General features: G+C 37.9%; 1 protein-coding gene across 6 annotated transcripts in view; it reads right to left on the reverse strand.

Annotated features, from left to right (window-relative positions):
* Positions 1-1,746: 1,746 nt before the first annotated feature.
* The window catches only part of Helz (helicase with zinc finger), a 151,555-nt gene continuing 135,371 nt past the window's right edge, over positions 1,747-17,930 (reverse strand). For all 6 annotated transcript variants that reach the window (XM_047544352.1, XM_047544357.1, XM_047544356.1 and 3 more), the window contains 2 exons: positions 11,285-11,537; positions 1,747-7,790 (listed from right to left, as the gene is read on the reverse strand). In XM_047544352.1, coding sequence (XP_047400308.1) covers positions 7,456-7,790; positions 11,285-11,537 — 588 coding nt within the window. In that variant the 3' untranslated portion in view covers positions 1,747-7,455. The remainder of the gene's footprint in view (positions 7,791-11,284; positions 11,538-17,930) is intronic.

Below are 17,930 nucleotides of genomic sequence, written 5' to 3' on the forward strand. Positions count from 1 at the left end.
GACAGGGAGTTCTCCATTCCATTAGTTTTACCATTTGAGATGATTAAACTGAACTACTTCATTTCTGGGAGATCTTTGAAATTAGAAGTAAAAGGAAGCAGAGAATTATAGTTCACACACATAAGAACTGAATCTCCGAATTATTAAAAAGGCATTTTATTATAAATACATTTTAGTTGTAGCAGTAAAATACATTTTGTGTTACCATGAATCTTTTAAAACAAAAGAACTTCACTGAGACAATGACCACACTGTAGGAACTGTAGACCCCAAGTTGAAAATTTGTTCCAAGGAACCGAAGTAGCTAAAGTAATTCCAAAAAACTAGGTTAGAAAAGAAGAGACATAGACAAGGAAAGAGGAAAATAAAAACCCTAGAGAGTAGCTTTGGGGTTATTTTATGGTACAAAGTCATTTTTACTTTAAAGAATAAACTCTTCAGGTATCAGAGCCTCTTAGATGAGGTATCATTTACTGCAAAGAAAAATAATAATTTTGCCATAAATTATGCTCAATTCAGTGGCTGTACAACTGGCACTTCAAAGAGATGGAAACTGACCAGTTCAATTTTATATCGCCTTCTTCAGGAAAGCTTTCCAATAAGAACCAGTATGAATTTGCTAAGTTATTGATCCTACAAAGTTAGCTGAACAAGTTAGAGAACTGTATTTTTGAAGCATTAAAAAAAATCCTGTGTCACTGATAACAGGTCCCTTTAATAAAATGCAAAACCCATTACCTTTATAATTTAGAGAAGTATTTTAATCACCATATTTACCTAGGATACAACTACTACATATAACCAGTACCTTCATGGGCTTCAAAGAATCAGGTCAGATGACTGGCACAGAAATCAGATACAGTACATGATGTACATAATGTCATATACATGGATTTATAGGAGCAGGTGTGGTCTGGATAGGAGAAAATCCAGGACCATTCCTCTTAGTGAGAGGTGGGGGTTGCTGAGAAACATCCTCAGGTGTAAGTGACACTTTGGAAAGTTAGCCTGGACAAAAGTGCCCTCTGACCTACTGAAAGATATGAAGAGGTCTTCGCATACAAGGGGTCATGCAAGGCCAAGTGTAAATAAACCAAAGCTCCCCACGAGCTGGGACTGCATAGAGGAACCTGTGCCGAACAGACCACCAACCCTCACCAGAGCTCATCAAGCCTTTCCACTAGGAAGTACTGCTTTAAGAATGCCACAGCCGTGCCTTCCAGAAGATGGTCTTCGTGTACTTCTAGGCCTAAGTCATTCTATACTCTATTACCTTAAAAATAGATTTTATTTTCTTGCTAGTATCTCAGTAAATTCAAAGCCAAACTAAAATCCAGAAGCAGAGCCCAATACCCCCATGGTGCAGTCCAGGGTGGATATTAAAACAACACCACACAAATGTAAAAATATCCAAAGACCTGTCAGATTTATTATGTGACAGGCAGTTTCTTTCTCAAAAATAACTTGCTCATACATGTATATTTATGAATAACTCATGCTGTGTAGGTGGTAGATTCCCCTAAACTGATTTGCAAACAGATTTTTTTAAAGGTAGCAAAGGAATCAGAAACAATTATTTATTTTCTGCCATATACAACACCTCAGGCTCTCCCTAACACCTGCTGGCATGGCAGAGAATCTAAAATAACTTTGTTAACCTGAGAAACACACAATTTGAAAAGCAAATCCTTTGCCCTCACCCTCCCCCCACCCCCCAAAAAAAAAAAAAAAAAAAAAAAACCATAAAAACTACAGAATACATTATTTGGGTATTATCTATCATTTTCAATGCTCCACGTCACTGCCATCTCAGGACAGGGACTCCTGTACTTAGCGCCTCGACAAATGCAAAGTGCATTCTCGTGACATGCTGATGGCTTCTTTCCATAATTCTCGTCTCCACGTGCAGGGATCATCAAGATCAACTCGACTCTAAGCACATCAAACACACACACAGCTTCCAGACCGAAGACCAGGCAGCCGTGTACACAAAACCAACTCACCCCGGAAGTGAAAGAGCTCCTTCACCCTAATGAGGAAGAGCAGCACAGACCCCACTGGGAAGGAGAGAGGGGTGGCGGCCAATCCAAAGGCAGAGTCTTTCTCCATGAATGTGCCACTCATGGCATCAGAATTGTAAAAATGACTCAAAAGATGAGTTTTTTATACTAAGTAAATAAATGTATGGCTGGAAAGACTTTCTCTAGACCAGTGATTCTCAAAGTGTGGTCCCTGGACTGGCAGCATGCGGGGAACTTGTTGCGAAAGCCAGTCAGTGATCAGGCTCCAGCCTACTAGAATCAGACACTCTGGGGTGGGTCCGGCAACCTGTGCTTCAACTAAACCTTGAGGTAAGTCTGATGCTGGCTAAAGTTTGAGAACCACTTCCCCCCCCCCCCATTTATCCTGCCACAATTCTAAAATCTTAAACAGGACAGGGTTGTATATAGATACTACTCTGTTGAAACCTATGTCATTTGCCACCCTTTCCCCCTTATTTCTCAAACGTTAAAGTATTAATGAAAACAATTATTTTGTAAAATCAAAAATTTCTTAAAAGATAATAATATTGATTTCCCCTCCTATATATAGTTCTAAGGCAGGCAATCACATGCTAATATGCAAAATAAAATACAGAAGAGACCTCATACATGAGGTAGAAATAGCTAAAAAGACTCCCCAAGAACATAATGAAAATTTCATAATATTGTTTAATGAACTCATAGAATTATATAAAACTTACTATGCTTTATGCTTAATATTTGTATCAAAATAAAATCTCTCTGTTGAACAAATTCCAAATAAAGTCTGGTCTAAAACTCTGATTACTGAAACTATATGAACATCTCTGGGTTTTCCTAACACTCCAGTTTTAGAAGGTCTAGAACACCACTGTATAACTGGGTCTGGGATTTAACCACAGTTCACATTTGTAAGTCTAGATTCTTCTCTTAGGTACCTCCCTTCAAACAAAATTAGGAGTTCTAATAGCTGTTTCCTTAAAGATCATTCCAAAGTTGATATTTTCAGTAAGTTCAAAATTTTTAAATGTTACATTAAAATTATTTTTTAACCTGTTTAATTCAATATTCTAGTTTAATGTAATAACATAATGCCATTTTCTGAATGTGTTTTATAAGAATGTGAAACGTTTATAAGACTCCATACAGCAACGGTCTTGAGATTGCTAATTAAACAGGGGTGAAAGTGGTAAGTGTAAATTTAGCAGCTTCACAGTAAAGTTTCAGCAAGTAAATGTCCATTCTCAAGTACATGGACAACTCAAGAAGCCTATCCTGCTGGGCACTTTGAAGACTGAGGTGCCACTTACTCTGGCACCTTTACGAAGTGTGACCACCACCACCAGGTGACACTTTGAACAAGGTATTACAGAACATCATCCACGGTTTTCTAGCTTCTAGGCTGTCTGAACATGGATCATGTGATAGAAGAGAAGAGACAATGAGACCCATGACGACATTTGCCTGGGGATTCAGGAAGACGCAGGGGGTGATGGTAGAAACTGAGAACTTTCTTATGTTAAGGAGACTGTTAGTCAGAAATAAGGTCTGGGAGATCAGAAAAGACAAATAACGCCCTCTGAGGAGCTGGAAAGAGGAAAAGGAGATGGCTAGCCTAAATAATAGTCTAAAGCAGCAATTTATCTTTTGATATATTTAAAGTTTTTAACATTGTCTTTTTGTAAATTTTTCTGGGATTCCTTCTTTAAAAAACAACTTCACAGTGGACCAATATGACCACAAGTGTTTCTTTTTAAACGGCTATCTCAGGAAATCTAATTTTCTTAATAACAATTTATCTGGAAATTGTTTTTTACACCCTTTTTGCCAAGATGGCTAGAGATACATTCTTTTATGTGTATAGCTCTGTTCTCGAGGTGAAAAATATTGAAAACATATAAAATCCAACTACACTAGAGCCACACAATACTATATATTAATGATCTCAAAGTTAGCAAATTCAGTTAGCTTCCTCAGCAACTTCAACACCTTCATAAACAAGGAAACTATTTTCATAAATAGGTCTTAGAGGTTGCTGTGTTTAAGTAGGTAATGCTTAGTCAGTGGGAATTCTACTTATTTTACTTATTCTGCAATTCTTTGAACTGAAAAGACCAGTTGATGTTTACACCAAACCTGAACTTCCTCTAGAATCTCTGATGAAAAAAACATCCTGCCAGCAGTATGGTATTTCACATACACAAGATGACCTGGACAAAAAGCAAAGCTGCGTGAAGAAAGGAAAACTGGGGTTATGTTAGTTTAGGTGGTCAATAATTAACTACTGGCTAGTCAAAAACAAAACTCTGCTCTAACAATTTGACAAAGCAAATGCTAAAGAAACAAACAAAACACCAGAAAATATCCATATTATGGCAAATAAGGCTCTTCAAATCTTAACAAAAATGCATTTTTAGATCAGGAAAAAAATATGCATGAATTACTCTACACACAATCACCTAAAAGAATTTAAGATTAAAAAGAAAGAAAATCTCAAGTTGCATTGAAATTAAAAAGTGAAATGAATAAAAAATAGTTCTGGCAAGAACAAGGAAACTTCAGAGCGATACAAAGAACAAAGAAGTAGAAAGAAATCATGTGAACAATTAACCTCTTAGAAGAAATCTGTTCTGGAAGAAAAGGAAGTTGGTAATTGGTATTATTCCACAGTTATCATCAAGTTTTCTTTAAAGTGTCAGGGTGTGTGTGTGTTTTCTTTCTGAGCTCTAAGGTTGAACTTAGGATATGAAATAAGAAAACAAGTTATTTTTATTGTGTGACTTTTGGGTACTTGCAAATCGTACCCAAATGCTGTTAAAGAGCACAGAAGCTAGGCCTCATTTCAATGGAAACTTGCAATGATTCCTGTAGCAAGACTTGCTCAAAACTATTACAAGACACTGTGCACGAAAAAGAGTCTTTAAAGCACAGTTGGAAAGAGTGCATTAAGTAAAGCTGAGAAAGAGGAAGCTTGTTAGGGTTAAAGTGAACACTTGATCCCGAATGTCAAGAGTGTGGGATGGAAGCATTCAAATCCTTGGCTAGCAGTAGAAGAGGCGACAAGGAGTGCCTGGACATTTAGGGCAGTGGACTAACAAATGGCGACGGCTGTTCATTTTAGAAATAACTGCTCAGAAAGAGAGTGGCAAAGCCACTTACCAGCTTCCTTAACCCTCTTCCCTCATCAATATATTCATATGAGGTGGTGTGCACATGACCTCCTTAACTAAACATACATATAAATAATTTAAAACTGATAAGATTCAAGTATGGAAAACAGACAATGAGGCAATAACCTCATGACAAGGGGTCAGCTGAAAGCCCCGACAGCACGATTCTGTCTTCATATCATCAAAATGCTTTGGAACGTTCATCCAGCGTGGGTTGTCCTGCATACTGCATGGGCGCGAGGGGAAATCACCACTGATGGGACAACTATCTTTCACAGACATCTCACACTGGGGTGACCTAATTTCCAATAGAGCTATGCCTTGAGCTTTGAATAGAGTTGGAAATACACAGCAACATCACACAGTTCTTCCTTCCTTTGGCTGAAGTAGGCTAAGCAAAGCTGACACAGCTAAACGTGCGGATGTGGCATCGAACACATAAAGCCAGTGCTGTCGCTCGTTGGCTGCTTTCCACCTGTGATTGACATGTCTGCAGTCTCCAGGTCTACCTCTGCCACCCTGACTGAGACCTGCAGCCCACACCACGAAGCCACCACAGATGAACCACACTCTGGGCAGAAAAGTAGAACTGGCCCGAGGCACGCCTCATTTGTCCTGCAGCTTGCTGTCCTTTAACCAAAGGCACTCTTTCATCCCAAACAGGAGCTGTAGCTGGCCAACAGGAATCAACCTCTTGTCACCTAAGAGATATAAGTAGCTTTCCTTTACCCTTGTCACTTTCAACCCGGTTTTAAAAATGTATTGTGACTACAGGATGGTCTATCAAAAGTAGTCTTCCAAAAAACTATTTTTGAATGGATCATCAGGAAGGTTCAGTCCATATGAAATGTTCCCGGCCTTATCTTATTAAAAAAAAAAAGTTATACTGTAGTTTCAAGAGATCTCTGAAATATAAAAGTATCACTACTAGGTCAAGAAAATGATCAGGACATGCATTGCTTCAAATGTGTAATAGGACCACAAGTTTTAAGAGGGTAAACATTTTCCTTTGAATTTTACCAAAGTTCATTCAAAACAATTGTCAGACTGTAGAATATTTAAGATAGTTATTCAAATTTTATACTTTTATATAAGTTCAATAGGGATATTTTTGAAGAATTGAAAGACATAAAAACAAGAGTAATTTTCTGCCCCAAATTCTGAGGAATTTTGATCAGTTTTTGACAAACATTATACTTTTTCTTTAATAATGTTCCTCAAACAAAACAACTAGCAAAATATTTGAATTGCCATGTATAATGTCACATTTTAATGTAAACATCAAATAAGGTACCAAAATTTTTTTACTGGAGGGGGAAAAAAACCCAAACCTTAAAGCGGCACGATTCTTTTTACCACTGGAGATGGGGAAGCCAGGTTACAGACATGTACACATGCATAGTGAGAAAAAAAGGGTTTTACTAAATTCACGCATTTTTAAAATAGTTATCAAGTCTACTAAGCACCAACAATCCTAAAAATTTTTCAGCTTCATGATTTGTTTAAAAAAAAACACACACTATCAAATTAACATTAAAAACAAGCTTGATGTGTAGCTTGTCCAAAAAAATAACTAAGTATGCCAATGTTTTCCACATTTCAAAAAACAGTGGCACACAAAATACACCTGCAAAGAATGCCTTTAACTCTATCCTACGGTGGATGGAGATTACAACAGCACATCACACATAGTCTAAAACTATAAAAGTTTCAGAATGCAGCATCCTGTCACAAAAAAAAAAAAAAGTTGATAAAACTTAAAAGTATTTAGAAGATGCTGCCCCTTTATTAAAAAAATTTTAAATGAATTTGAGCAAAAATAACATACATTTGTACATCAACTGGCCATTTCTGGTACAGAAACCCAGCATATGGTAATATTATTGAATAAATGTAAATGCTACTTACAATTTTTTTTCTTTTTAAATACATTTTAGACAAACTTTTTTTTTCTTTTTTTTTATAGTTGCACAATTAACCTCTTAGCTGCTAGCTTGATGCAAACATATGTAACAATACACAAATTTAAAAATATCTTTTATTCTACATAAAAGCTGTCAAAATTCTGACTCACATCAAAAATGCAAAATAATGGAATATACTTTTAAAAAATTAGTTGCAAGTCTAGCAGCAAAGCAATTAAGTGAGAACATATTTAATATTAAAACAAAGGGAACTGTGCATCTATAGATGAAGTCCAACTACCTTAATTCTATTGATACAAACAGAAATTAAAACATTCTCCCTTGAGGAAAAAAAAGTGATTATTTAAAATAGGAGTAAAAGCCATTGCTGCCCGAGGAGCTCCCCAAGCTGAGCTCCTGGAACAGAGACAGGGGGTCGCTGCTCTTCTTGGCCTGCTCAGGTGGGGGCCGGGGCTTGGGGGGCGCCCGCAGCGCGCTGGCGTAGGACATGGCTGGCTTGCTGCCTGCCGAGCTCTGCTGGCTGCTGCTGTTGGCCGACTCTGCAATCTGCTTGTTGGGCATGAGGGGCGGGAACTGGCCGAGATGCTGCAGCATGTTATAGTTGAAGGAACTGGACACCTCCAGGTTTTCAGACTTCAGCGGATCCTCGGGGGCTTTGACAGTCTTAGGTGGAGCTAAAAGTAGAGAACAACAACACTGGATTAAGGGCCCGCCAGTGGTGTGCACGCATGTCCCCAGCTCAGAGACTCCGAGCTGGGACTCACCTCCAGGAATGTGGGGAGGAACAGTGAAGCATAAGGTCAGACCTCTGGCACAGAATGCTACAATCACAACACATCTAACCAAACTCTTCTACCTCATGAAAACACAAAACCACCACGTGGACTGGCATAGCTAACCTGTAAACACTAAAGGTCAAATGTGAAGGCTTGCTGAGGAATAAAAAACTAATTTGTACAATTGTATTTTTATATTTATCATACTAGCTGCTCACAGATTGTAAATATGAGTATGTTTCTGTCTAAATAAAAATGAGCTGCATATGCAAACTTCAGATCAAAATAGCTCAGAATACTATCCTAACTAATTAGTGGCATGAATTCCAATTGTTCACAGTGCCACGCTTTCCTGTAATATATATCAGTAAACATGGAATAGGTGCTTAAAAAAAAAAAAAAAAAAAAAAAAGGCAGTTATAAGCTGTCACATTTCCTATCATCTGCCTCACTCTCAAGATCTTCTCTGATTCCATCATTTCTAACCTGTGCTGTTGTCCACAAAACCACAGCTTTTGTTTTTATTCTTTATCAAAATTTAGATAGATAGATAGATACAGACCTATAAGCTCGGTTATGTGGAGCCCACTCAAAGCTACTTAAACACACATGGAGAAGCAGAGCAATCTGAAGACTGATCCACAAAGAAGGGCAGAAGAAAGGAGTAGGTATACAGAGGAAGCCACGGCGCTTGCCCAGGGAGGTCAGGATCATCACATCCAGTATCTGAGTTTTTACTAGAGGCCGGGTACCCTGTGCTGTGTACTTTACATAAATTATGTACATCTCTCAGAAAACCATCCAGGTCTTCTCATGAATCCAGTTGGTCTTCCTGTACCTTAATGCCAATCAAAATCTTTGTACTTGAGCTAGGCCAAGTTGGTTTATTTCCTGAGGATGTAGCTCAACACAATTGCCAAAAGAGGGAGAATGGGTATTTCCCTCTCTGGATCTACAGGTCTACAGATATTTAACAAGGCTGCTCTACCCTTGAATTCAAAATAAGTTCATTAAAAAAAAAGGAAATGAAAAAAGAAACCTCGTTGCCCGGAGTGGTAGCCCTATAGTTCCAACTACCGGGGAGGCTGAGCCAGGAGGATCACTGGAGCACAGGAGTTCAGGGCCAGCCTGGCCACATAGTGAGACCCTCTCAAAACCAACCAACCAATCCTACTAAGACTGTTTTACATATACATACATACATACATATATATATATATATATATATATTTTTTTTTTTTTTAATCAATGGACCTTTATCTATTTATTTATTTATATGTGGTACTGAGATTCAAACCCAGTGCCTCACACATGCTAGGCTTTACCACTGAGCCACAACACAGCCTAAGATTTCTTTTTCAAACCCACGCTACAGGGTTCATTTTTTTCCTGAAACACTAGTAATACTTGATGGACACTACTTCACACCCAACATAACAAAGTTTTAAAAGCATTTTAACATCAGAAACAGTTGCCTGATATAAAACTAGAATTTGGAGTTAAGGTAAACATAATTCATTTTAGTATTTCATTTAGTCAATATACTAACTTAACAGTACTATTTAAAACTTTAAAATTAAAAAAAAAACTGTTCAAGATTATTTTTAAAGGATTTAATATTTTCCTAGAACAGTGATCTCTTTTTAATTTAAAAGCAACATAATATAACTTTCTTCCAGTCCAAGAAACAAATCTCAAAACTCTTATGCGGTGAACATTTTCTGTCCAATGTACCACTACTACATTTCTCTAAAACGAACAAACAAAAAAACCCAAAAAACAAATGAACAAAAACTAATCAACAAAAAGTTGTGCTTCAGAATACTAGCGATTTTGAATTAATTTTTTTCATCTTTAAGTATTACTTTCAGCTAAGAAATATTAAATTTATCTCCCAGTAATAAAAAAAGAAATCATTCTACATTTGCAGAAAAGACACAATAAATAACATGGGTTTCAAGCATCTGTTCAGGAACTTTCTACCCTATCAGCTCAGGTCAAATTTTTAAATGATTTTGGCTAAAAGCTAACCTAAAACTTAGGTGAAAAAAAGAAATGATGTTATTTTTAAATTCGTTATAATAAACAATACAATGAAAAAGTAACAAATTATCATCACTGATTTGTAACATATTTCTAGAAAATTCAAATATACTAACATGAGTGTTATTTATATTGCACCTTAAGAATGACTAAGCAACCCCAGGCGAAATACAGCCGCTTACACATAGAAAGTATTGATGAATGTTGAAAGATTAAGATTAAAATGACAATGTCTCCTGCCAGGAAACAAAAGTAAAATCTTTTACATTTTTGCCCTACCATGACCATTGTTCTAAAAATATGCTTGTATTGCACAAACTCAAAAATGGGTCAGTTACAGAAACAATGGATTCACATTCTAAAGACAAATGAAATTAATTTTGAATACAAAGCTTGATGCTACCAGAGCAGAAATTCACTACACAAAGATCTCAGACTTGTTCACAAAGATCAGTGTCTGCGGCCTACAAAGACAACACTGGAGAACTCGGGTAACAGTGTCTTTATGTTCAATATAATTAAAGGGGGCGGGGACAGGACAGAGGAAAGACGGAACAGCAGTCCTGTTCCAAAGTCAAAGAGGAAGGCTTCAGACCTTCCAGGCAGGGTTCCAGTAGTCAGAACCTTCTCCACTCCGGGCCTCCTGCGTGGATGTGTGGCTCACACACAGGATTTCTAAACCCAGCTGTGGCTACAGCACACTCGCCACACCTTGCTGACAACCAACCCTTAAAACTGCTATCCACCTAGCTGACTGCCACCCTTACACCTGATGGAACAAAACAAAACAAAACTCCCAAAACAGAAAACAGACTTTTCCCAAGCAAAGGTAGTTCTAACTATTCAGAATTACATTTTAAGTTCCTTTGATTCTTTTATTCAATAGCAGGTCAAAATAATTAGTTTCTAAACAAGGTTATATCTGCTAACCTTCCAGACTATAAAAAAAAATGGAATCAATCTATTCCTAAATTAATGTGCATGCCCAGGGCACAAGCTCTGAGCGCTGAGCACTGAATACTGTTCAAAGATAATAATGCACATGGGGTGTGGGTCCCTTCCAGACTCATCTCCTGTGCCTTCATAACTCCTCAGCTTATTTCTCCTTAGACCTGGTAGCAAGCTGTGATTCCTCCTGTGCAGCACAAACCCTCCTAACTGGACCTCACTGCCTTTCTTCTAGTCAATCCACTGGCAGAGAATACAAATTGCTTTCCTCAAAATACTCTTTGTATGTTTGAAACCAGATTGATTTATTAATTTTCTTCTAAGAAAGCAAGCCTTGTAATTACCCAGGCACTGAGGAGTTAAAACCACTGCACTTTGGTGCCCCACCCATTCCACCTTACCTATCAACTCTCTGGGTTGAGCTGTCCTGCTGGATCCATTGCACGGAATGTTCTGGTAGGGGGCTGATGAGGTGGCATTCGCCCAGGACTCCGGGGCTGAGAAGCTGAAAGAAGGTGGGTCGCCGTGGTCCTGCAGCTCTTTACACGGCGCCAGGCTGTCTGGGGGAGCACTTACTTCTTCAGAACAAGGCTGGACTGAGCTAGATGAGATTCTTCTTTGGTACAAGGGCCGACCAGGTCCTCTGGGTTCATACTACTCAAAGAAAAAGGACATTTCATAAGTCAGCACACCTCATTTCACACCCCCTTCCTGTTTCAGGCCCACAGCAACCTTGCTTTAAGCAGAAAGTCTCAAGAATGTTCGCTTCTTGACCAAAAAAAAGGGGAGTCTGAATGCTGGACATGGTGTCAGCAGACCTGGGTTCAAAACTCAGCTCTGTCCTGTGAGGCAGTCCTGTGACGATACACGCCTGACTTCTGATTCTGTTCTTATCTGTAAAACACAGGAGCTGAACTAGTTGTCTCCAGTTCTAAAAGTCTATTCTAGGTATCAGCAGAGTAAGAGCGTGATGAAGAAGCACAGCTGTTCAAGATGAAATGGGTGAAGTCGCCACAGATCAGCTGAAACGCAGCTTCTGGAACAGAGTCATCTGCTCCAGACTCATCTCCTGGGCCTTCACAACTCCCCAGCTTATCTCCCCTCAGACCCAGTGGCAGCATGATTCCTCTGTCCAGCATAAGCACTTCTGACCGGACTTCACTGCATTTCTTCTGCTCATCGGTTGACAGAGAATATCATTGCTCAAAATATTATTTACACGTCTGAAACCAGATTAACTTACATATATATTCTGCTCTAAACTTCCTGAACTTGCACAACCCCAAATCCCTTACTCTGCAGACAGCTATTTTCCAGCCACCCTGAGGTTTCTGTAGTTACCTAAGCACTCTCGTTTGTTATTGCCTGGCTCTGGTGGCCCTACGGGGTGTCAGCCCGAACAGCAAGATTGTGAGGAATAGGGTGAGGCAGCAACCTCCACCTGGAGCCAGGCCAGCTGCCCAGGACTTCAGGTCCTTTGTGCAGTGTCACCCTGGGCAACGGACCTAACCTCTTGGGGACTTCCATCTGTAAAACCAATTACCCCCGGTTCCCACCTCTTGGGACTGTTGAGAGAATTAAATGAGTTAAGCATGCGTAGCGTTTAGACTCACTCCTGGCACGTGAGCAGGGCTCCTGTTTTACTGTAACATAAAGATTACATGATCCATCTTAAATGACAGGATGAGAGCGGTTTGTGAGTCCCTCCCAATGATAATAAATTTCTCTTCGGCTTGTGGTCAGTTTTGATTTGAGGAATCAATCTTTCACCATTTTTGCAGGTGGAGGTGGGATTAAAGAGAAGAGAGATGATAGGGCACAGTGATGGCAGGATGCTTTTTGGCAGGTAGACACCCTCAGGCCAATCAAATGGGGGAAACTGTGGGTAGAAGCACTGAGAGTCTAAGCGCAAGACCCACAAAACCACTAGGTAAAAGTTGGGGAAGGGAGCGGGTGTGAAGTGAAGGGCAGCAGAGAGCAATGCTGTCACGTGGAAGCCTGAGTGGCCAGGTCACCACATTTGCAGAGTCAGCCACCGAATGAGGAAGGCGAGGGGTACCCCTGCCACCTAGATCATTCCTTTCCTCATGCTTTTTTTTTGTTGCTGTTGTTCTTCTATCTTTTACTAGAACATCTAAATCCATCTTTTTTTCTTTTTCTTTTTTTAAAATCCATCTTTGATTTTACTCTTTCTGAAAGGAAATGTTTTCACTGGTCAAAATCGTTGTGAATTTGATCCTCGTTTTTGAGAATATTAACAATCCTAATTAGTTTAGATAAATCAACTGTGAATGTGATCAGCACATCTGAATTCCATGATCTAGGTCATTAAATTAAGGTATGGGTAGAAAAGTCACCCCAGACTGCAATAGCTCCCAGTGTCTTTTTTATCAAGCTTTGTGATAAATTATGTTTTAAAATCACAAAGAAATATTTTTATTACTCTGCAGGGGGTTTAGCCCCATCACAATCTGCAGGGAATCATTCTCAAGTCTTTATGTGCATATATTAAAGTACAAAACTAATGCTGATATGGCAGGTTATAATAGTCTACTGGTGATAGACTAAATATCGAATACTAACTACTTTCATGATTTCACCTATGAATTTTATAAATCCCTTTTCTTTAAATAACATACATAAACCAGCAGTATAAACAATGGATGGGTATATGAACCATTTCCTCATTTCTTAAATGAGGAAAATTAAAACTCAGAAAGAAACAGAGGCTGATATAAGACAATATTCAATTAAACATTGTGGAAAATGTGTATCATTTATATCTGCCAAACCAAGAACCCCAAATCACTCCGTTGAAATGTACAGCGGGATCTGAAAACAAACTGTATGACATTATCTGCAATGGTTCCAAAGCAGCTATGACAGAGATGAATGTCTAGGTGAAATACGAAATTCAATTCCAAATCACATTATGAATATAACTGATCCTTTATATGAGAAAGAGAGAGCTGAAACTTGAACTTTTAGTGTCTTTTAAATTAGATAAATATAGTGAATATATACGCACACACGTGTGCGCGCGCACGTGCATGCATGCATGAATGAAGGTCTACCAGTGTTGTCTATTTTATACAATATAAAGTAAATCCATGAAAAAGTTGATTTGCTATAATGGAATCTGTCCTTGAGGTTAAGATGAGTACAGGTAAGGAAATTTTGATGGCAAATGAATAAAATGGTTTATATATCAAATAAATGACATTTGGTAGTTTAGTAGTTGTTTAAACATACAGGTCCCTACAGACTTTTGTCAGATTCACGCCTCAGTATTTGAGTGTTCTCTGAGTCATTTGCAGGTGGGCTTTTGTATTTTGGTTTCCAATTGCATGCTGCCAATACATAGAAATAAGATTGATTTTGGGGTGATCTTGTTAAACTCAGATTAATTGTGGGATTTTTTTGTTTGTTTGTTTTTGTTTTTTGGAAGATTCCTTGGGTTTTTTTCTGTAGTGACATTCATGTCATCTGTGATTAGGGATAGTTTTATTTCTTCCTTCCCAATCCCTATGCCTTTATTTCCCTGCCTGATTGCACTGGCTATGATTTCCAGCAGAATATTGTAGAAATGTTGAGAGCAGATACCTTGCCTTCTTTTTTTGGTTTTTAACTTTTTTTTTGGGGGGGGGGGGGTAACTAGGGATTGAACCCAGGGGTGCTCCACAACCAAACTACATCCCCAGCCCTTTTTATTTTATTTTGAGACAGGGTTGTGCTAAGTTGATGAGGCTGGCCTTGAACTTGTGATCTTCCTGACTGTCTCCCTAGTAGCTGGGATTATAGGTGTACGCCACTATACCTGGCTTTGCTTGGTAATTTCTCATTAACATATGATATCTTTTCATGTCATGAAAACACTTTTATAGCACTGTATTTAATGGCTGCTATTTTCTTCAGTTACTTAAATGTATCTATTTAATTTTCCCAAGATTTGAAGAAGAAATTCTTGACCATATAACACTCTCTGGACCTATTATTTCAGTTTGAATCCCCATAATAGTATCATTTTATGTTTAACATGCTACAGTTTAGTGCAGGAGTACAGAGAAACCTCAAGGAAAAAACCAGGATGGAAGGAGAGGGATATCATAAATTTGAAAAACAATCCAAATTACAAGCCAGATGATGTGATACATAAGCTGTAGTTTGCAACAGTAACATCTATGGGTTTATGTAATACACTCTGTTAAAAAGCATCAATAACTTATAAAAAATATTTTTTAAAAAGCATGATTCTGAGTTAAAAGTGGAGAGTGGGCCAAGACTCCACTAAAATAATAAAAGATATACAACAATCAAGATCCTGAGAATGGCCATCGACAGAGGACATACTTTTGGAACCAGGGAGACTCAAAGGAAGAACAGCACCTATGGAAGAATAGTGCTACCACTACAACTCAAGAAGGGAATCTGCATGCCCTGCACAATTCCATAAAGTCGCAGGCCTCAGAAACACCAGCCACAGTGGAAGTAAGATCAGGTGATTGACTGGAAGTCTGTATAGCTGGTCTCACATTACACTCCTCACAGAGACCACAGTGGAACACAGGCAGTCAGGTACAAACAATACAGACAGCAAGTAAGGAGACAGATAAACCAAAATCCAAGAGTGAAAGGCTTCAGAGAGAGTCAAACACCAAAAAGTGCTCAGGGAAAGACCTGTCTGTTAAAGTCTTGTGACAGACACAAACTTCCAAGTTGCTTTCCAGTAAGGCTTTTTGGTGACATGGATAATCAAGGGCTACCAGACACTGAAGGGTGTCTCTAGCACAAAAGATGGTCCCAGATAAATAGGAAAAAAGGGAGGCCCAGTAAGAAGTAATAATGATGCTCAAAAAAATTGTTATTTCCAAAATATTGTTTTAGTTTTACTAAAAATATAGAACAACAACAAACCCTCTAACTGGTATTCACAGAAAAGGCACTGCATTCATAAAACATAAACACAATGTTATAAAAAAGGAAAAATCTAAGAATAAAAGAACACGTGAAATCTTTCATTTGAGGGTACAAATATAAAATGAAAGAGAAGGGCTTAAAATCTAGGAAATCTTTCCCCCAAGAAGTAGGAAAAATTACAAGGATATCAAAATATGATAGGCCAAAAAAAGGGGGAGAGACTTGGAAAATCCAGGAGGTCCAAAATTTTATCATCAGAAGTGTGAGAAAGTCAGAAACAAAAGAAATGGTTAAAAAGAATTATCAAAGGAACTACAATTTCACGTAGCTGAAGGGAAGCAGTTGTTCTCTACAGCAATGCTGTTCAAAGACCTTTCTGCAACAATGGAGATATTCCTTCTCTGGTACTGTTCAATAAGGCAGCGCCTGGCCAGGGGCCATGGGGCAACAGAAATGAGCCTGGTGGGCCTGAGGAAGTCTAAGTATAGAACTGAAATGCTAATTTTAAAAGTCATTTAACATAAGTCTAAATAAGAATATAATTACCAAATTTATATCAAATCTTATTTCATTTCCAGTAATATCTAATCTAACAGGAATTCCTTCTAGGTTCTACCCACAAAGTAAATCCTGCATTTATTTGCTTCTCATCATTTCCACTGTTCACCATGACCCAGGCCCATGCCACCATTACCTGGTGCCTAGGTAACTATGACATTTTTCACTATTTCTTTTACATTTTTTAAATTATTATTTTTACAATAAATTGCATTATCTTAACAGAATTTTAAAAGCAACTTTAATGTCACATTAGGTTCATAAAATATAAAAACAAATTCTTACCTTAAAATTTCTAAAGCTACAGCACTTTTTTTTCCTTAAAAGAAAACATACTGAAAAAAATGTGACTTAGCAGTAAAGTGCACTAAAATCAATAGTTCTAAATAAAGATGATGTGAAGCATCTCACAGGCAAGGCACTTATAATTTGCAAATAGTATTTTCCTATCAGGCAATATTATTTTCCCACATCCAAATACAAGGTAATAGAAGAGATACTAAAACAAAGGCAAAGTTATATTTAAGAGAATTTATCGGATTCACTGCTGTGACATTTTGAACTACCTTGAATCTATCTGGTTCTTGTTTACTCTTCTTGAATATAAAACAATCCAAATATCAATTACAGAGCAAGACATCTCTTACAATGAGAAACTGCCAGTTTGGGTAGGAAATAAAATAGTTCACAGTGAAAGTTTACCCTCCTACTCCTATGTGCTTTCTCCTGAAGGATCATAATTACCATAATTAAATAACATTTTCAACTTTTGAAAAAAATATAATACCAGAAAATTTTTTGTTTTATTCTTTTTTTTTTTTTTTTTTTTTTTTAGAGACTGCATTTTGATTCATTGTACACAAATGGGGTACAACTTTTCATTTCTATGATTATACACCCTGGAGATTCACACCATTTGTGTAATCATACATGTACATAAGGTAGATATATTTGTCTAATTCCACTCTCTTTTCTTCCCCCACCCCCCTCACCTCCTCTCTTTTCCCTCTACACAATTCAATGCTCCTCCATTCTTCCCTTACACCCTCCCCCGTTTTATTCTTAAAGAATATTGCATAATTGTTTATGGTCAATTTTCTGATATTTGAGAGCTCAAAATTCATCTGAGCAGTCAAACATTAATAGTTAGAAATGGATATATTTCAGATATATTTCAAAGATTAAGAATACTAGAATGAACCCTGTTCTCCCTCTTCCCTCAAGAGGGAAAGTTTATGCAGCTGAAGATGTCATTCTTAGCTCCCAAGAACACTGGCTCTCCCCTAACATCTTCTGTGTAACTGTAATCCTTCCTCATTTTCCAGGAATAAACCCTGCTTATTCATGTAAAAATGTGAAGAGCAGGATAATGCTCCAGAAAGAGAATGGCACTGAAGTCAGGGGTCTCCACTCTAGGGTAATCAATTAACATGTGAGTCCTTGGCCATCTTTGCATCCTCATCTCCTTTTAAAAACAGAGAGCTAAAATAAAATGATCTTCAAGGCCCCAACTAGTTCCAAAGTTCCAAGATTTATTTTAAAGTCCTCAAGAAATCAAAATCTTTGTCAATG

Source organism: Sciurus carolinensis, chromosome 3 (assembly GCF_902686445.1).
Source record: "Sciurus carolinensis chromosome 3, mSciCar1.2, whole genome shotgun sequence".
Classification (NCBI taxonomy): Eukaryota; Metazoa; Chordata; class Mammalia; order Rodentia; family Sciuridae; genus Sciurus; species Sciurus carolinensis.